The sequence below is a fragment of the Betta splendens genome, chromosome 1 (assembly GCF_900634795.4).
Source record: "Betta splendens chromosome 1, fBetSpl5.4, whole genome shotgun sequence".
In the NCBI taxonomy this organism is placed as follows: domain Eukaryota; kingdom Metazoa; phylum Chordata; class Actinopteri; order Anabantiformes; family Osphronemidae; genus Betta; species Betta splendens.
Genome location: NC_040881.3, coordinates 9,629,039 through 9,649,696, shown reverse-complemented (window position 1 = coordinate 9,649,696; position 20,658 = coordinate 9,629,039). Strand labels below are relative to the sequence as shown.

The 20,658-nt window shown below is 40.4% G+C and overlaps 2 protein-coding genes across 10 annotated transcripts; one reads left to right on the top strand and one right to left on the bottom strand.

Annotated features, from left to right (window-relative positions):
* Positions 1–1,223: 1,223 nt before the first annotated feature.
* On the bottom strand, positions 1,224–6,580 carry exoc1l (exocyst complex component 1 like). 2 transcript variants are annotated; one of them, XM_029145794.3, is made up of 4 exons: positions 6,308–6,580; positions 2,565–2,687; positions 2,206–2,384; positions 1,224–1,806 (listed from the first exon to the last, which is right to left on the bottom strand). In XM_029145794.3, exons 1-4 carry the CDS (start codon positions 6,327–6,329, stop codon positions 1,537–1,539), a joined length of 594 nt encoding a protein of 197 aa, XP_029001627.1. In that variant the 5' UTR covers positions 6,330–6,580; the 3' UTR covers positions 1,224–1,536. The 2 variants fall into 2 exon arrangements, with proteins under 2 accessions (XP_029001627.1, XP_029001635.1); XM_029145802.3 differs by lacking the exon at positions 6,308–6,580 and adding an exon at positions 6,060–6,168.
* On the top strand, positions 5,460–20,537 carry clockb (clock circadian regulator b). 8 transcript variants are annotated; one of them, XM_029145749.3, is made up of 24 exons: positions 5,460–5,774; positions 7,324–7,425; positions 7,828–7,984; positions 8,902–8,990; positions 9,586–9,645; positions 9,889–10,037; positions 10,420–10,511; positions 10,724–10,813; positions 10,961–11,081; positions 11,486–11,599; positions 11,911–12,029; positions 12,126–12,208; positions 12,328–12,434; positions 12,549–12,696; positions 12,860–12,935; positions 13,103–13,247; positions 13,366–13,481; positions 13,587–13,886; positions 14,077–14,235; positions 15,195–15,395; positions 15,908–16,092; positions 16,313–16,442; positions 16,870–17,004; positions 17,220–20,537. In XM_029145749.3, the coding sequence occupies exons 4-24, from the start codon at positions 8,974–8,976 to the stop codon at positions 17,538–17,540; spliced, it is 2,868 nt and encodes a 955-aa protein (XP_029001582.1). In that variant the 5' UTR covers positions 5,460–5,774; positions 7,324–7,425; positions 7,828–7,984; positions 8,902–8,973; the 3' UTR covers positions 17,541–20,537. The 8 variants fall into 8 exon arrangements, with proteins under 8 accessions (XP_029001582.1, XP_029001573.1, XP_040926434.1 ...); XM_029145740.3 differs by having other exon boundaries at positions 5,461–5,774; positions 15,905–16,092; positions 16,873–17,004; XM_041070500.2 differs by having other exon boundaries at positions 5,462–5,774; positions 7,871–7,984; positions 15,905–16,092.
* Positions 20,538–20,658: the final 121 nt, after the last annotated feature.

The following is a 20,658-nucleotide window of genomic DNA, read 5'->3' as shown; positions in this document are numbered from 1 at the left end:
CATACGAAAACCAAGGAATTGTATGTGGTCTGACTCCATCTTTGTTCCCTCTTGTGACAACGAAAATTATTTACAATTTTAATTATGTTATAATTTATTTACAAAAATAACAAATAAAGAATATAAACTGCAGCTGACTATATCACATTTGTTGTTATTGCACATTTATGTTTGTGTCTGTGAAGAGCCATTGAGTCATTGCTGTATGTCATTGTGGATGCTGAGGTTAGTTTGCTGTAGTCAAACATCATCACCCATGAAAGACACATATTTACTACATTAGTAAATGTGTACTATATATTTAAATTTATATGTAGATTAATGTGTTTTAATATTTTAAAAATACACAGTAATAGTAATAAGTCCAATTCATGAAGCACCGATGTTATCTTGTGATTATTAAATGCCCTCCTGCTCTTAAAACACTCCAGCTTCATGGGATCATAATGAGAGAGCGTGCTGGACTAGTACTAGAAGCCATCGTGTTTAAAGTAAATTAGGGGGTAAACATTAGATTACAGCTTATAATGTTATATTGTTGTTGTTACCAGATAAAGTGGTCAGATCAGATTAACAGATAAAAAATAAAAATATTCATTAATTAAATGTAAAACTAAAATGTGCTTAATTAAATAAGCATGAATGTTTACTGAAATGAGCATTCAGTAAATTATGAATGTTTTATTATCTATAAGTGTTTTAAAAGAAACATACATGATTGATTAACACTCCTTTGTGTAAATGTCTTAACAGCTCCACAACTAAAGTTCAGAAGATTTTCTTTTAAACAAATCACACTTCTGCAAAATAAACGCTGTGAAGCTTTAGTCACTGCTAACCCAGATAACATAGTGTCTGTTCCACAGATTGGGTATGAACCAGTAACACGTTTATTTCTGATAACTGACATGGTTGTAGAAGATGGAAATGACAGTCTTGAAGTATTAAAGTGCAGTCAGGTGCAGCTGGAACTGGTGGCAGAGATGAAGAGGCTGAGGCAAAAACAGACTGAGGAATAAAAGTAGGAGAAGGTGAAATTCTGTGTTCATCTTAAATCCATCCGGACTCTAGGTGGTTTAATATCTGCCAACCTGTAGTTCAGTGGGCTGGATGTTTATTTTGAATTTTTATCGTAACAAGGAGAACACAGGCTGTAGCATTGATAGCTGAGAATCCAATATTCTAGCTAAACTAGCTGATGACAAACAGACACAAACGAGTCGTTACACTACTAGGTTTTATTTGATCTTCATTTCAATTCCGCATTTTCACAATAGCACAGAACAGATTTTTGATAAATTGTCAAAAAGATCGTAAACATTTCCAAGCTGATTCAATCACTTGCCATGAAGCTATAGTCAGTGAGTAGCAATAGAAAAGCATTTCATGGTGCATAACTACTCGTTAAAGCTGAACAATGAAATCCACACTTACACATTATATATACAACAAACCTGCTACAGTTGTCTGGCCAGCACGTACACAAATACAGTACACACACCTCCATGTACACACACACAAACAAACACCACTTCCTTATGCATCCAGGGGCACGGGACACATGGACAGACACACCAGGTTGAATGCGTAGAAGCATATCTGTGACAGAACGACACAGTCTCCTCTGTTGGAGTAGAACGAGGTGGGCTTGATGTAGGCCCAGTCAAAGTTCTGCAGGTTCAGTGACTTCTGACAGTGTTGGTCACTCAGAGCCACCAGCGATCGCACAATGGCGTATTTGGCTGAGCAGCTGGTGGCCGTCACCGTGCGCACCTTGTCAAAGTGCAGCAGGAAGCACGGGTCGTCCTGGAAGCGGAGGAAACGCAGACACAGGTTTAAATGGTTCTACCAACACATCCACTGTGTAGAAACAGAGCAGGTACAATGACTTGTCATGTAAAAGAGCACAGCTTAAAGGTTATTTTCTAATAAATAATTACTACAAACAAAACAGTGTTAATACAATCCTTCCCCATAAACATTGTGGGGATCTTGAATCTTCTAGAAATGTGTAAGAATGATGAAAAACTCACATAGATAAATATAGGCAAATGTGTATTTTTATAGAATTAAAATTCACAAAAAAAAACAACAACAACAGTAAATTTACATATATAGTAAACTAAAATAGATTTAATCTACCTGGTAAAACGGTGATTAATTGCACCCTGTCATGAATAAATGAAAAAAAATGTATTTTATTACCACATCAGGGTCGCGTCCGTCAACAAGAGTCAGGTTTTCCAGGGACCAGATCTCTGTCCTCCTGTAACAGTCCTGTATGTTGGAGCGTTTGGTGCTTGGATTTTTGCCTCCAGACTTTAGGGACGACTGAGATAACTGACATCGCACTATACATAACTGCACCACTTTGTTTTTTGCAACTGCCAAAAAAAGAGACAACATTGGAATATTGAACAAAGGAAACCAGTTGCAGGGCAGAACCTGACAAGAACCACCTTCCGATGCTGATCACTTACATCACAAAGATAAATAAGTGTTTAGAATGTATTCTTTTCTTAAAATACACCCCCCCAGCTCTTACTGTCCATAAAGTTGTTTACCTGAAACACAGAGAAAATGCCTTCCTTGCGACGGCTCCTCAATCTCAATAAACTCCACGAGTCTCTCTTTAGCGGGTCGAAATAGAACTCTCTGCATCTCCTCCCTCAGAAGAGACGACATCGCTGGGAAAAGATGAAGAAGGGAAGAAAAAAAAAAGAAGAAGCATACGCTTGTGAACGATCGAGGCGGAGGAGCAACAGAGATGCGATGGGCTGTGAGGAAAAAAAATAGAATGGGACGGCGGTGAAGAAGTGGCCGTGGTGGTGAAGTAGGTGGTTCCCCTGGTCGGACAGTGTGGAATTATGTGGTGTGTGAAATGAGGTCCTACTCTTACACAGACACAGCCCCCCCCCCCCCCCAAAGTGCAAACACTCCCACATGGAGGCTCAACACTGGATATTATCATTCTGGGAGATTCAGTCTAACCAATCCCCTAATAATGTTTGTATAATGTATGCATATATATATTTGTTACTCCAAGTCTTGAGCAATAAAAGTGAGGACACTCCACTCTGTGCTGATTCAACATGTCCATCTTTCATTTAAGTTCTGCCTGTGCACCACCTCTCTAAGGAGGCATTTATTAGCATGGGAGCAGTAAAAAGACAATCTCGTCATAATTTTAGCCTTTTATCGCTTCAATTAGAATCCATTATGATGCAGATATCGACTGATTTTGTTTTCAGAAAGTATTGATTTCATTTTTTGATTCTGTGCTTATTTGAGTGAGGTGTGTCTGACTCAAGTGCACAAATCACTGCAGCAGCACCGCACGCGCTAATACGCGCTTGTCGCCGCACGCGGCCACAGTCTCGTCCTGCGTTTCTGTGGTTTTTTTCTGTCTCTTGTCCACTCACTCACATATGGACATTGATATATATTATGGCACGGTGCCCGATGTTTGTCTGTGATTAAACGGTTGTTGTGTGGGAAAAGGATGTCCCACAGCACTCTGCAGGGTTTCCATTACCCTGTAGTAATTCAATCTCTCAGGTTCAAGTACAAGTGGGGTGAAGCACTTAAACGGATGGATTTTACAAGCACATAAAGGAAGCTGTACTTGCGATCATGGCTCCACATACAGAACATTTAGCCAGACGCACTGTGCGGATGAGCGAGGCAAACAGAGGAGTGGATTTGTCAATATGTTCCAGCTCACGCGCTGTGGGCCTGCGTCTCTGCGAGCAGAACCGTCCCAGGACGAACCAGACCCGAGCACTGATTTGATTTGTTACCAGGAAAGAGTGGCTTAGTCGGTTCACAGTTAAGTGCTTTATTGTTGTTGTTCTTGATGTTTTTTGTGGCCATTCACTTGAAAGGCTTTCTGCATCTGAGATGGAAAAAATGAGAGGATGGGCAGGAAGTAAGGAAGAAAGCAAATATACAAGTGTTGAATCTCATGAATAACACATGAGGTTTATTGTGCCATCTTTGAGCCCAGTATGTCTGTCATGTAATGCATTCCTATATTCAGGGCAATTAGAACAATGAAAGAATGAATCCCTCTGCTGGTGGAATGCAAAAGAGCAAAGGCTCCAGCAACCCATGTGCTCTTACTGTGTGTTTAATGGAAGCACTGCATCAATAAAATATATGTTAAATGAAACTAGACCATTAATATCAGAGGAAATGTGATGATTAATGGTGAGAAATAGGAACATTAATAAGAGATATCACAAAGTTATGGTGATTGTAATGTCACAGAACATGTGAAGGCACCTCTCGTGCTGATGTGTGTAACACTGCAGAACTGGAGAAAATACAAAACTGTGTGAAGCGAAATGCAGACAAAAAAAGGCGTAGACAGAGATTCAGAGCTATGCGGGAAAACGAGACAGGTGAAGAGAGAAAATAAAAGAATAAGCGCTAATCCTGAAACGCGGGCAGCAACTAATTCAAACAAACTAGAGAGAAAGGAGAGAAAAAACCCTAGGGGGCAATTCAGTTCACCGAGCGGAAGGAGAGTGAGATACTCTGAGAAGGTGCAGTATAATGAGTCCAAACAGGAGGAACCGACTAATGAGGCTGGCACTGGATTATATTAAGTAAACTAGAAGAACGATAATGTTAACGTGTCCTGTATTTCACATTGAATTACATGTCAAGGTGCAACCAATATTATGGTGTTTTGTATGCTGATGTGACCTGGGCGCTTGGATTTACATGACATTTACTCTAATGTATTCACAAGGCCGAGGTAGGTGGGGCCGGCTTTGACAAGAGGGGACAGAGGTGACAACAATCACGGTGAAGGCACTTAGCTCCAGCAGATTGTGAGGGAAGTGACCTGTGCTCCGGTGTTCACATGTTGGAACAGGGCAGTGACTCATGTTGTAGTTAATACAAAGCCAAGCTTAATATACAGCCGCATGATAGTGAACTGCCTCCACAAACACACCCTTCCGTTGTTCACGCACGGTACGTTGCCTCACAATTAACTTTGCTTTATCATTCCTTTATGTGACTTGACGCGTGATATCATTGCCCCATTTGTAACCGACGGATGACGCGGCCAAAACTCATTCATTCTCTAGGTCCAGGTCCGGCCCACGCACTGTGGAAATTATATATAGGCAGCATTTGAATTTTTAATGGTTTAATGCAGGTATTAACAAACCATCTTTAAAGGCAGCAACATATTTTTTTATTTCTATATACAGTGACTTGACAACATATTTTACCATTCATAACGATTATATAATATTATACTATATTATATATATATTATAAAATACACATCATTATTTGGACTAAATCCTTTTTAATGTTGCCTTGGTTATGATTGTTATATGTAGCTGTGTGTTTCTGATGCTGCTGTAAAGGAAAACCCCGGGTCGATGAGCGCCGTCCATCCAAAGTCACACTCACGGTCCAAGCACGGCGAGCACGACGGGAGTAACGGCGTGTTGACCGCGAGCGCGAGCAGCGCAGCCTGGTCGTTTACTTCCTAGCGGACGAAACGCTTGTGCCTGGTTAAGGCACCGAACCGCGCGGAGTCATTTCCCCTCTGAGCAGCGCGAGCTCCTCCGTGCCGCTACTGTACTGTACAAATAGTGCGCCCTACTGTCTTCATTGCGCATGACTGTACGTCGTAATATGAAGTAGGCCTCCTGTTTTTTTCCTCCACCCGGAGTCCTCCTGGCCCCCACCGCTTCGATGCAACGTTCAAGTAAGCACAACACGGAGGCTGCTGTCGAGCATTAGCGCAGGTAAGGCTGTTTTAAACCCGTACCAAAGCTAGCCGCGCTCGCGAACGGTGACGAAGCGCGGCCGCCGCGGCCGGTAAACGGTGTTTTTCGCCGTGCGGAAGCGGTGGGACTGCAGAGGAGGCTTCGGGACCGTTTCCGCACGCTCGAGGGAGAGCAAGGCCCAGTGACCCACATTCGGAGCAGCCAGTGTGTGTGTATGTGTGTGCGCGCTCGTGCGCGTGGGCGAGCGAGCGCGTGCGCATGTTTGTGCTCAGCGACTGTGTGTGCGCGCGAGTCGTTACATACATCTGCCGCGAAAATGTCCCCCCGTCTCCGCGTTTAGACATTTCTGTCCCAGTGTTTTTTGTCGGGTTTCGCTCGGCGCTGGTGTTTGGGCTTCGCTTCTCTCGCGGTGTTTCGGGACCAACGGTAAAAATAACATTTTGGACATTATTATGCCTTCAATGTCAGTTGTTGCGTGACAGCTTGAGGCTCGGCGCCAGCCGAGACGCTGGTATTTCTCCTGGTTATTTTGCAAATGTGACACACTTTACCTGCCTCGACGGTGTCATTCATTGTTTGTGACGGTTGCCGGAGGAAACGGGGACATTAGCGGCGTCAAAGCTCCGAGTTAAATGAGCAGTTTGCAGTAGCACGCTTAGTTTAGCCTGCTAGCTACTGTAGCTGCACTGTTAACGCTACGGGTTCCCCTATTTCGGTTGTATAACGAGCACCTGTGGCGAACATATTTTCACGTTCATAGTTGTTTTAGTCCGCAGCTCTGCGATGACAGCACATAACGACAGTGTTAACACCCGTGTGTCATCGTTGGCAGCGCTGTACAGTGGAGGCATCGTTTATTGGTCATCGGGAATAAATGACTGTAGGTTCTCAAAGCTGCGACCCGGGACCACGATGGGGTCCGAAACCCCTGTAGCACCGGGACTGCTCAGCAAGTTTGGGAACAGTACTTTCACTCATGTCGCCAAAATATGTCATTGATGATATATTTTCTCTGTTAGCGGATTAACAGCGAATGAAGCAACACTTGCATAGCGTGTAACTTCTTTAGGTATTTTAATTGCAGAAAATTGTGGTTTATTCTGTGGCTACACGTGTGAGAAACTTCCATTGCTGTTGTCAATGACAAACATTATTTCTCTGGGACAAAACAAGACATATGAGGATGTAACTCTAAGTCTATTGTTGGACATGCATATTAATGATTAATCAAAAACCTAAATAATCAGGTTATGGTGATACTTAATAAGATCCCTGGGTACAGCTTCCCAGATGTGAGGATTTGCATTTTTTGCCTGTCTTGTGTGATAAGAAAGATCAAAACATGTTAATAAAAAGCTGTAGAAGGGTTATTGACCCCGGAGAAAGTGAGGATATTTTCAGCCAAACAGTTTTTTGCACATTGACCTGCTCAGAACTTGGAGGAGCAAACGTACTTACTACTTACATTATTTGTTAAGCTCTAGAAAAATGTGCATGGGTTGGAAACAGTGAAAGCCCACGATGGGTAATATTTGTGTTCGTTCATCTGGGTTTATTTGTGTTTCAGGTAATGTCTTGACTTTCAGGACATGTGAAGATTTGTGGCCAGAAGGATAGGATCTCAACCAGTTAGTTGGGACTACAAAGACAAACACAAACATTCCAGAGAGTGAGTTAAATATATTCAGTTTAAGTTTGCAGAAAACTGGGTCACTATGCTCGACTAGTCTTTGAAGTAGTACTAATACTGTATAAGCATAGTAACTGATTTATTCCAGGCTTTCTGTGCTGCTCAAACCTAACAATCTATATATTGTCCACAACAAGTTCCAGTTTAACACATCATGAGTTACGATAGTGTTTCTTAAAAAAGTTGTCTCTAGTTGGTATATCAGTAAAACCGTTGCAGTTCTGGTAGCCTGTTGGGAAGGTTTGTTTTCTCCAGGTCCTCTGCTTGTCATAATAAAATATTTTATTCTTTGTGACACTGGCAGTAAAGACAATTATTGAAAGTGATGCCCAGTATGACCCACTGACCTACTGTGACCATGCTCCATTTCTCCTACAACAGGTTTAGCCGACCACTGACTTTCCTGTGGTCTGGTGCCCTCTAGTGACCCCAATGACCTCAGTGCCAATTTGGTTCATAAAGTCAGCCTTGACCCCAAACCCTTCCTGCGACCACTGAGGAAAGACGTTAACTGTCGACGTGCGTAAGCTGCAGTGGGGTGAGTAGTGACTGAACATCACACTGCTGATGATCACAAACAAAGCTGTCACTTCTTATGTCCTTGTTTTAATTCCCAAATACTAAGCAGCTAAATTCAAGGAAACAAAATCTAAAATTACCAAATAATAAAAAAAAATATTTCCTTTTAATAACTTAAATTGCCAGTCGGTTGAGTAGCATGTCTCTTAAATCAGCAACAGTAACGCCAAGTCGTAGGCTGGCAACAAGGAAATATTTGATTACAACTATGCTACTTACGTGATAGTTTGTTTTTTATTTTAATCCAGGCGTTTTAAACTTACTCTTACCGAAATGACTGAGATTTGACAGCTGAGAAAAAATGTGGCCCTTTCACCACAGATGCTGTTACAACTCTGGCATTTCTCTGTGGTCAGTGTTATGGTTCCTGGTTCAGATTGAGGACTGTAGTAGTTGTTCCTGCTGTATTGAAAGTGTCTGAGATGCTGATCATTCCTTTTAACTGAGTCATCTAATTATGTTGTCATCATATGTTTGTTGCTCTAATACATGCTGTGTACAAGTTATAATGTTTTATTAAGCACAAATAGGATCTCTGTCAAGTTAAAAAAATTGCATGAAGGAATACTTTACATGAATACTTGATCTGGATCAAGTTTACGTACCTCTGTAGACTCTGCCTGCTCTCATATTATGCCTAATGTGAGTTTTGTTGACGTGTGCAATTAAACAGGATGCAAATGTTTGGCCATATCCTGATTTTATGTAATTAAGTCATGTTTGAGTTGGCTTATTCAGTAGGTACGACAGAACCACATTTTCACCTTTGTTGGTTCCTTTGAATCATATGAATTAGAATCTGACATATATAGTTTAATACATATTGTATTGATATTTGAAAGTACGATATCTGTATCTGTTTTTCTGTCTCACCAGGTGGTCTTCCAAATGCCTACCTCACGCCTAAAGAGTAATTCACTGCAGCCACAGCCCTGATCAGCAGCCATCATGACATCAAGCATAGGGTATGTATAATAATAATAATAATAATAATAATAATAATAATAATAATAATAATAATAATAATAATAATAATAATAATAATAATAACAAACAGTAGTTCTAGAATAAATTCAAACTTTTTATAAAATATGCTTCAAGTTTTTTGCATGGAGACATAAATTTAGCTGGAATCTTCCAATTTCAAATGGAGCATTTTAGGTAAAAGTTAAAAATGGTGGTGTATTAGACTTTATAACCTGTTCGTCCCTGTCTAACTCTAATGAAATATAATGTGCAACATGATATACCAATAAAAAAATTACTTGTTTGAATTAAAATTGACATATTATAATTTAATTGGAGGCAACACACTAGAAAGTATCCCTTCTCTCTTTCCCCTTCTGACTATCTCCTTCTGTTTTTTTTTTTTGTGTGACCTAAAAATAATTCTGCTCCTGGCATGCAGAAATCCGCTCATTAGCCAACATCCGTCATTAGCTATTATTAACAATGCATATCTGCTTTCAAGCAGTAAACATGCAGGCGCAAAACAGTAAACGTGAGTTGGGAAAGTCTCCAATCAATCTGTACTGTAAATGTATTTCTCTTTTCATTTAGGGATGATTGTAGCATCTTTGATGGGTTGATGGAAGAAGATGAAAAGGACAAAGCAAAACGGTAAAACATTGCATTATATTTAGAGGAAACTTCACAGATTTTCCATGGGGGTTGACCATTCTTTAATACTACCCAAGATCGTTTTGGTCAACCCCCATTGGAATAAAAGGAATACCTTTTCACCACATCTATACTTATATGAGTATTAATATTTAGGTCCTGTTGAGAACATATAGTGTCAAATGTATTGCATAGAGACCACATCTTGGATGCCGAAGGTTTAAAATATTTTATTGTTTGTAGTGTGTCCCGTAACAAGTCAGAGAAGAAACGGAGAGACCAGTTCAATGTCCTCATCAAGGAACTTGGCACAATGTTGCCTGGCAACACCAGGAAGATGGACAAGTCCACCATCCTACAGAAAAGCATTGACTTCCTGCGAAAACACAAAGGTCAGAGCTTTCTACTAGCTTCGCCTAACTTCCTGTGTTTATGTTGAACCACTCGCAGGGACCATAAAGATGAATGATGCCTTGCTTGAAAAACAAATATGGGCAGCAGCAGACAGTTGTTGTTGTTATTTTAAAAAATGCCTATATCCTAAAAGTTCAGATTCTGCTTTATTTTTATACCTGATCAATCAATTGTCAGGTATTCCCATTGCTTCACAACTGTGCAGGTGTTGTTTTAAGAATTCTCACTACCTGCTTAAATGAGTAATAGTTTACTTCCATAGTTGTTTTTGTTGAGGGGGTGGGGTAGTTTTTGATTTTTGCTTTTGTGTCCTTAAAGACATTTATTCAAGCTTGTGTTGCTTTTTCTGTCCTTCATCAGAGATCGCAGCTCAGTCGGAGTCAAGTGAGATCAGGCAGGACTGGAAGCCTCCGTTTCTTAGCAACGAAGAGTTCACCCAGCTCATGCTAGAGGTCAGAAATAGTACATTTTATATTGTCATCTTGTCTTTTACAGTAGTTGACCACATGTTGATATTCTTGATTCGCTGAATAGAAATTTTTAATAACAGTTTTAAAGCTTTATTTTTCTTTTATGCATCACATACGTCAAAACAGCCTTCTTACCTATTCTGCCGCTGCAGAGAAACATTCACCCTGTTCTCCTCTTCCTGTCCCCTCATTAGGCTCTGGATGGGTTCTTTATTGCAATAATGACTGATGGGAACATCCTCTATGTCTCTGAAAGTGTCACCTCGTTACTAGAACACCTCCCGGTGAGCAACAAAGGCTCTTTCTTCTGCCTAGTTTATTAGTCATCCACAGTATTATAGAACAAGCTTTAACTTTTGTGTGTATAGGTAAAAGTAAATATGTCACAATGACTTGGAGCTTGTTCTCATGTGTGTTTGTGCATTCTCCAGGCGGACTTGGTGGATCAGAACCTGTTAAACTTCCTGCCTGTCGGTGAACACTCCGAAGTGTACAAAGCTCTGTCTACACACCCCAGCGATGCAGAGAGCCTTAGCTCTGATTATCTGAAAAGTCAGTAACACCCAGTCAATTTATAATATATGTCCTACTTCTTCCAATATTATTTATTGTGCTGTGATGTATTGTATTTAACTTGCACATTATGTGAGTAATGTAGTTTACAGTTTGTGTTGTTTGATTTTGTATGTGTATATTGTGTCTTTTATTTAGGAGAGACAATTTGGTGAAATTTGAATATTCCTGGCTCTGAGCCATCTTTTTAGACTAGAATTGCTACACAAAGACCCATAGTTAATTCCTCCTGCAGCAATACTTAAAAGGCTCCACACTATTATTCTCCAGTCTTTTGATCTAGTGGCACTTTTCTCACTCAATCACTGTCAGTCATTTGGGTTGTCGTCTTACAGTTTCACATCATTGGTATTTCACAATAACGCAACTTTATTTGTCTCCAGCTAAGAATCACATGGAATTCTGTTGCCATATTTTACGAGGGGCCATTGATCCAAAAGAAGACCCCATCTATGAATATGTTAAGTTCATTGGCAACTTTAAGTCAGTCAACAATGGTAAGATTTTATACAGTTTAATTAAACAATATTGTATACGAGATGAGAAGCTAAATGACGTTCAAGTCTGTGACAGTCTCTAAAATGTTTTAATAAATTATTTTTTATAAATTCTATTATACATATAAAATATGCATGCATAATACATTTGCTAATACTACATAGATTTGAAATAATGCTACAAAAAACTTTTGGCTGAATGATTTTGATGTATCTGGAAGATTTGTTTTTCGGTTTGCTTTCATGCTGTGGTACAGAGCTCCACAGAACCACTTTATATATGTCTTGAGTGTGTGCTTTTTTTTGTCTAGTTCCCAATGTGACGAGGAATGGGCTGGCAGGTGTGTTACAGCGATCACTACAGCCTGCGTTTGATGACCATGTGTGCTTTGTAGCCACAGTGCGGTTGGCCAAACCTCAGTTTATCAAGGTGCAGACAAAACCACACTGAGCCATTATTCATTTTGAAATGTTTGTCTCTCTATGTCTCTTTAAAACCTTGTTTATTTTCTTTTTCTTCTTGTAGGAGATGTGTACAGTGGAAGAGCCCAATGAAGAATTCACATCCAGGCACAGCTTAGAATGGAAGTTTCTCTTCTTAGACCACAGGTGCATATACAGTAACATACAAAAACAAGACCCGTGCTCTTCACGCTGCCAATGTGCTCTACTGTGAAGTTTATTTGTATCAAGTGTCATCAGAGGACGATACTATTTCCTCTTTTTAGAGCTCCACCAATCATAGGCTACCTGCCTTTCGAGGTTCTTGGAACATCAGGGTACGACTATTACCATGTGGATGACCTGGAGACACTAGCCAGATGTCACGAACACTGTAAGTGCTCATATTTACTTGTAAAATGTAAATGAATTTACCACAAGCCCCCCCTCATCATCATTGTTGAAGCCATGCTGGTTCTTACTGTTCTTATCTTATGCTTCTATTTAGTAATGCAATACGGCAAAGGGAAGTCGTGCTACTACCGTTTCCTGACTAAAGGTCAACAGTGGATCTGGCTACAGACACACTACTACATCACTTATCACCAGTGGAACTCTCGACCTGAGTTTATTGTCTGCACACACACAGTAGTCAGGTACAGCAGCTGAATGCTGATTCATTTTTACTTCTCCATGTTTTTACTGATGGTCTGGAAGGCGTGAAGAAGTCTTATTGCATCTACGATCTACTTACTACAGTATATCACGCGAGTAAGGTCTCGTGGCAGTTGTTAATCGACTTGTCTGTCTAAAATGTAGCTATGCAGAAGTGAGGGCAGAACAGCGCAGAGAGCTGGGTATTGAAGAGTCTAACCCAGAGGTCACTGTGGATAAGGTGAGCAGTTACCTCTCAATGGTCTATACTCATCTCCATCCTTAGCTTCAGGCTATTATCATTAAAGCTGAAAGCTGAGAAATTGTTTCAGGTTAAAGCATATTCAAAATAAAAATTTCAGCTTCAGCTGTATATTGACCATCACATGTTTTTTTTTATCTGCTCAGAGTCAGGACTCTGAGTCAGAGTCACAGTTGAATACATCCAGCCTCAAAGAGGCTCTGGAGCGATTTGACCACAGCCGCACACCCTCCACCTCCTCACGGAGTTCCCGCAAGTCCTCATCGCATGTCTCTGACAACACTTGCACTTGTAAGTACACACATTTGCATCTGCATACATTTGTCAGAGTCAATGACACTTCAGTTTAGGAGATTCATGAGATGACAAACCACCACAATAAGAGGATAGCAGGAGTGTTGCTCATCAGTTCTCTCTACAGCAACAGCCTCCAAGCTACATATGGACACAGCCACGCCTCCACGGCAGTCGCTTGCTTCCACAATGGAGATGACGCCACAACGTCGGTCTTCGATCAGCAGTCAGGTAAGAAGATGACAGAAATAATGCAATTATATATAGAAATTAATTCATGAGAGGATTGCTGAACTTTGGCTATCCTAAAATTCTTAATCATATGTACATTTGCAGTCAATGAGTTCTCAGACAACAGGCCAGAGTGTGACTCCAGGCATGATCACTCAGCAGCAGCAGCAACAGCAGCAACAACAACAGCAACAGCAGCAGCAACAACAACAGCAACAGCAGCAGCAACAACAACAGCAACAGCAACAGCAGCAACAACAACAGCAACAACAGCAGCAACAACAGCAGCAGCAACAACAACAGCAGCAGCAACAGCAGCAGCAACAACAACAGCAGCAGCAACAGCAGCAGCAGCAACAACAACAGCAACAACAGCAACAACAGCAGCTACAGGCAAATGTACAGGTGAGTAGGATGATGAGCCACTACACATGGGTGAGCTCAAACAATTCTGATCATGGTTGCACGATCAACCATAAAAGTCATCATTAGCCAGGGTCTTACTGTGGAGTTTATGATGTTTCAAAATGTACTTGTGTAAAACTACAGTTACTTTGGTGAATAAGTGACCTACTGTCTTTATTTCCACTTACAGCCGGTGATGGAGTTCTCAGCGCAGGTGAATGCCATGCAGCATTTAAAGGAGCAGCTGGAGCAGAGGACCAGAATGATCCAGGCCAACATTCAACGACAGCAGGAGGAGCTAAGACATATCCAGGAGCAGTTGCAGAGAGTCCAGGGCCAGGGCATACAGGTATGATGTAATTCATGTATAAGCTTTAGCAGCAGCAGCAGCTGGAATGTTGTTGAAATGGTTTAATTTACCCAGCAGGCACACAACCGACCTTCAACGTTAAAATATGGTTGAAATAATGTCAATTATTGTTGTGACGTTAATGCAACATTGAAATAACATTTGATCATTTGATCAATGCTTGATCAACTTTGAATCAACGTTGCCCCATTAATGTTGATTCACCTTTCAACACATAATCCAATTGTCATTCAACCATAATATGACTTTGATTCAACTATGATTCAATGTTGAAATGCCTGCTGGGTAGGTTTACTTCAGTATTACAGGTAGTCTATGGTTTATTACAAGGGTGTCCAGCTCCAGTCCTCCAGGACCACTCTCCTGTTAGTTTTCCAGCTGATTACCTTGGTCAGGGGTGTCAGTTAGCTACTGATTGACTGAACCCACCTGGTTAAGCTATTCAATATTAGTTGGTGGAAAAACCTGATTTTTTGTCTTATATGACATTTATCTAATAGTGCAGTTCATAGTTTATTATGCTATGTTTGAACACAATAGTTAATGGAAAGTATTGTGTGAACTGTGTGGCTGTGTTAAGTCTGAAAATAACTGAAAGGATATGTTTATTTAAATAACAAATAATAATGTTAAAAATTACTAATATAGACACCAGGCATGTGGCCCTCTTTTCTGTTCTGTCTTCTTTTCTTTCTCTGTTATGTTGTACCTGATTTGCCTGACCTAGATCAAGACTAGAATCGTGCATTATGTATACATTTGTTTTAAATTCAGAGTAAAGTGTAGCAAAAGACAGAGGTTCACTAACTGCATGTTTTTCCTTAATAACAACGTATTTTTATTACATTAATTGTGTATTTAGGCTGAATGGATTAAAATGACTTGATGCAGTGTAAATCTACACACTCCGATTACTGACTGAGTTACCATTCTGACAGATGTTGCTACAGCAGGGGGGTGGAGCCATGAACGTACAGCTCCCTCAAGTAGCACCGGTCCAGCAAACTCCTGCTTTGACTAGTCAGGTCCAGCAAACAACTATCAACCCCGTTCATTCAGGAACTCAGCAACTTACCATCCAGCAACAAGCTCCCCCTCCCCAGCAGAGCCTACAGCAGCAGACCAACGCCCTCACACAGGTGGACACACACGTACACGAAAGAGCTTTTATAGATGTGCTTTTACTTTGGTCAAAGTTAGATTAAAAAGAAAAAAATCGAACTTTCATTTTAAATGAGCTGTGGGTTTGAAGACACAATGGTAATTGTTTTTACCACAGAGGATTGTTTATATGTCAGGTTCAAGATTAATTTTAAATAGAATAGTTAAAATATAGATTTCTACTTTATGTTCAGGGTCCTGAACATAACATAAACATTCAACACTACTAGGTCACTTATGAGGATACTCAAAGGACTGTTTAGTGTTACAGCCTTGGGGGAAAAGGATATTTTGGAAAATACTCACAGTAGTAAAACATTTTCAGATGCCACACATTTTGCCATCAAAACCAGACACATCTTAAGCTAAATATCTTGTTTCAGTTCTGAATAACAACATATATCGTATATTAGCTGTCTTATAATCTATTTACAAAAATAGCAATAATGGTGAAAATAATCTCCTTTACGCCATTGTCACTCCACAGCAGCAGCGCCAGCAACCTCCCCAGGCTCAGCCCCAGACCCAGGGCTCTGTGTCTGCCCCATTGTACAACACCATGATGATTTCCCAGCCAGGGCAACCCAATGTGCTGCAAATCAGCACCAGCTTACCGCAAAACAACACCCAGCAAGGCACAGCTGTGGCCACCTTTACACAGGACCGTCAGATACGGTAATGCTGCTTATTAAAGTAAAGTCAGTGGATCTGGTTCCATTAGTGCATTAATTTCAAACACTGTGTTCCTTTAGCTTATGTTAAAGCCTTTTAACATTTACTGCATTAACACTGTAAATACACTTACTGTACATGCTATATAATAATATACATACTGCATGTGGAAGGTGATGCATCTTTCACTTGGTTTAAATCAAACACTACTTTTTTTGTCCAGCTTTCCAGCAGGGCAGCAGCTGGTGACAAAGCTTGTTACAGCACCCATGGCATGTGGCGCAGTCATGGTACCGACCTCCATGTTTATGGGCCAGGTGGTCACCGCGTACAACCCCTTTGGTGGTCAGCAGGTAAGACACAAAACCACCATCACAGAGGATCCTATAAACATGTAGCTGCACAATATTAGGAATGAGCACTGCTGATCGTGTGGAAGGCAACGCAGCGAGAGATTATAAGACCCTGGGTGGAGTTGCATTTTAGTATTATCGTATTAGTTGTTGAAATTGGCTTGTTTGCTTCTCTCTAAACTCTTTGTTTATAAAACATTTTATTTTTATATTTATTATGACAATAACATTATATCAAATATTTCTAATACTAAACATTTATTTTTAAATAAAAAGAAATTCAGACATAAAATTATTTTAGTCAGAAAACAATTCAGAAATACAGATATTGATAAAGTTATAAAGCTAAGGTGTCCAAACAAAACATTGCTTTTTCTTTAACAACTATGTCCATGTAAAGTTTCTCTTAACTCCTGGTTCACTTTAGCAGGGAGGGCAGACCCAGACCCTAACTCTGCAACCGGCACAACCATCCCAAGGTCAGCCCGATGGTCAAAGCCAGACAGCTGTAGTGGCACAGAGTGGCCAGCAGGGGCAGCAGCAACAACAGCAGTTCTTACAGGTATCAATAGAGGGCAGCAGATATAATTAAGTTATTTTCAGTATGGATTTTTCTTGCAAAAATGCAAAACAATGTGCAACAATGTTATTAAATAGTAATATCTACTGAAAGAAGTAGTTAATGTTCATACACATCTTTAAATACTGTGTAAAAAGAGTGTTAAACTGAATGTATGAAAAGTGTGTTTCTAAAATGCTTGCACTTTTATGTGTCAGGGCACTCGTCTTCTCCATAGTAACCAGTCTACTCAGCTGATTCTGCAGGCAGCTTTCCCACTCCAACAACAGGGCACATTCACCCAGGCAACACACCAACAGCAAGCACAGCAGCAACAACAACAACAACAACAACAGCAGCAACAGCAGCAGCAAAGGCAGCAACAGCAGCAACAACAACAGCAACAGCAGCAGCAAAGACAACAGCAGCAACAATCTCACCACCAGAGGCACCAACAGCAGCTCAAACCACAGCCCCAAAAACAGCAGAAAGCGCCATCAATGCACAGGACTGACAGTGTGAGCAGCCAACCACAGTGAAGTCACGAGAACAACGTGGTTACTGGGGAGTAACCACGTGGTAAACGGGGAGTACTGCAGTTCTTAAAGGATTGCTGCATACGGTTCTTATTGTCACGTGGCTGTCACCAACTTCCTCTGCCTAAAATTTGCTGCCCTCCCTTTCACCATCTAAAATGAATCATAGTAATGGAAAGGAAGGGAGAGAGAGTCCTCCTAGAACTCATCGAGGATTGTCACCATGGCAACAGGATGGATTAAAATCCCCTTTTCCCTCAACAGAGCTGTGAGGGATCTTGAGTCTGCTTAAACCTCCCAAAAATAATGCCTCATCGCCAGGTAACGATGGACTCTTGTTGAAGGTGTGTCAAAGTGGACTGACCTTGTACAGATTTGCTGTATCATATAAAAACTTGTAAATATCCAATATAGCCTAACAGGAAACAGAAATGTAGTATTTTATATGATTGCATGGAAAGAATAACTGTGTAAGCTTTTATTAGTCGCTTTTAAAAATTGAATTTTTACTTTGTTCAAGTGTTTCCTGGTCAAAGATGGACGTGCTCCCTCAGACCCCCTTCTCTCCTTCGCTAAAGAAAGTCCAGAATAAGGCTTTAAAGTACTGTCAGTTTGTTTATAAAAAGGTTGGGCTTGGGTTGGGTTTTATTGTGGAAGTCTGTGTTTTAAACACTGTCTCTAAGACAAAATGGCTCTTTTTACCTTTGTAATTACAAATTATGTTTGGCAAAAAATAGATTACAGTTTAACTGAATTAGTAGGATGATTACTATACAAATAACGGGTTTAGTGATTCCAAGTGCCAATAACATAGTCAGTTATGTTTTTTTATTATTATTTCAAGCAGACTATTGAAAGGCATATATATTTTCCAACAAGATATTACCCCTAGTAAAGTAAATGTGTGTGTATATAGTAGGGATTATTTTTTAACAGAGAGCCCTATACGTTAAAAACAGTATATCCTCACTTGATGTGGTTGTGTACAGTAAATCACTGTCGAGACCTGTTTGTAAACTGTGGTGTGATTCTGTGAGCTCGTGTGTGATTTTGGGAACACAATCTCTTGTGTATGAGTGGGCGGGAGTGGCTGTGTGTGTGCGCGTGCGTGCGTGTGTGTGTTGTTGTGTCTTACAATAATTGACTTAGTAAGGATTTTGCTGGATGGTACTAGTATTCTCAGGAATGTGGAAAGTTTAGCTTCTGCCTCAGTCTGGACCCAGACCAGGAAGGATTAGACAGAGATGCTGCTAAGACCAGAGGAAGAAATTAGGATATTAAAACAATAACAAATTTAATGCAGATGTTTATTTCTTGTTTTCTAAAATAAACAGAAGTAGCAGAAAAAAGAAATAGCTATGTACCTATATAATGCGAATATATTATTTTTATAGGGGGGGGGGTTATTGCAATAAAGTAGAAACTATAAGGAACTATAGAGAAAGTCTTTTCAGTAAAATTCAGACAGCATCATGCAATCCCATGGTCTTCCGCATCATCTGTGTGTCATCCTTCCTTTTCTTCCTAGGCCTCAGAAACCCTCATGCAGTTTATGTCACTCATCTCTCAGTTCTCAGACAGCAGTTAAAACCAGGACTAGGTCCACAGTCCATTTGTTTGGACATGGACTCAGTTTTAAGCCATATCAACAGAAAAGCCTTGGATTGGAGGATGTGTAATGGTTGACAAAGGAGCATTCAGAATGTGGTGTGTAGTAAAGACTGTGCGTGCGTGTGTGTGTGTGTGTGTCTCTAGTGTCTCCTCTTCTTGATCCTACTTCTTCTATCACTTGGGGGTCAGTATTGGTTTCCCCTGGCGATGGCCAATCAGTTCTTGCGTTGCAGTATAAAGAAATAATTGTAATATTCAAGAAACTTCCTCCCAGGTTGGGCTAACTATTGTGCAGGCCCGCTTGTGGGACAGCTCACCTTGAATACATGCTTGTGTATGTGTGAACGTGAGAGAGTTCGTATGCATGATAACTGTCACTGTAACCCATTATATTTTCATATGCAACCAAACGAGTGAAAGAAAAGGTTGGTTTTAAAGCGATGAACCGCACTTGAACTGGTCACCCATCAGGCTATACAGCATATACAGACAGACAGCTCCATGTTTTAACAACTACGGCACATAAGACTGGTCTCCAACAATAACAATAATCACGTTTGTTCATTCGTTTAGATTTAATAGCAGTGTGTGCAATTCATCGGGGGTGAATGAGTTAGTCTACCAAAACAGGAAATAGATTTTATAGTGAGAGTCTTACTGCTTGAACAAGATTTTCACCACACATCGCAAATGTAGATCCTTTTATAGACTAGTTTGTGTTTAGGCATCACTCTAAAGCCTAATGTTGAGATGTTTCTAGTTTGTGTCACTGATACCCAGCCCAAAGAATGTAAAGGTGATTATAAGAGACGAATGGATGTTATAAATGTTTGAACCTTTGACAAGGTTTGTGATGAAGGAAAACGAGGGGTGTGGGAGAGAATCATGTTTCCATATAATCTGAAATGCAATTTTACCTGGCTTTGTGAAAAACAAAAACATGAATGTTTCACAATCACAAACAAGTTTTGTGGTTTTGCAACAGTCGTTTCCTGATCTCTGGTCATAACAAGTGGCTAAAGCTAATGAAGGTTGAGGTGTAGGATATTTGAAACGTGGCACCATTGACAGACAGTGAGCCCCCCCCCCCCCCCCCCCACCCACCTTGTGGAGACACACATCTTCCCACTGTTTGATTCTGAAGAGTCCTAGTTCTAGTATAATACTGTACACATACACAAGATAAGAACACCAGTATTCAGTGTGAAACGGTGCTATGCTTACCCGTACTGTATGTATGTTAATCCCTTCTGCTCTTGAACTGTGCTCCTTTATCTACCCCAAAGTCAAATGTAATAATCAATATTTTAAAGCAAAATGTTTGCTATTATTATAACCCAACATCTCCCCTCTTGGTCAATTTCAAAATAAAAACTGTTGCAAATATTATATGTGAGGTCTACTGTAAGTTTGTTGTGCCCAGTTCACATAAAGCAGATGTCAATGGTTTATAATCCACCCCAGTCTTAATTAGATGACCTTACAGTCAATCATCCAGGACCCGCCCTCC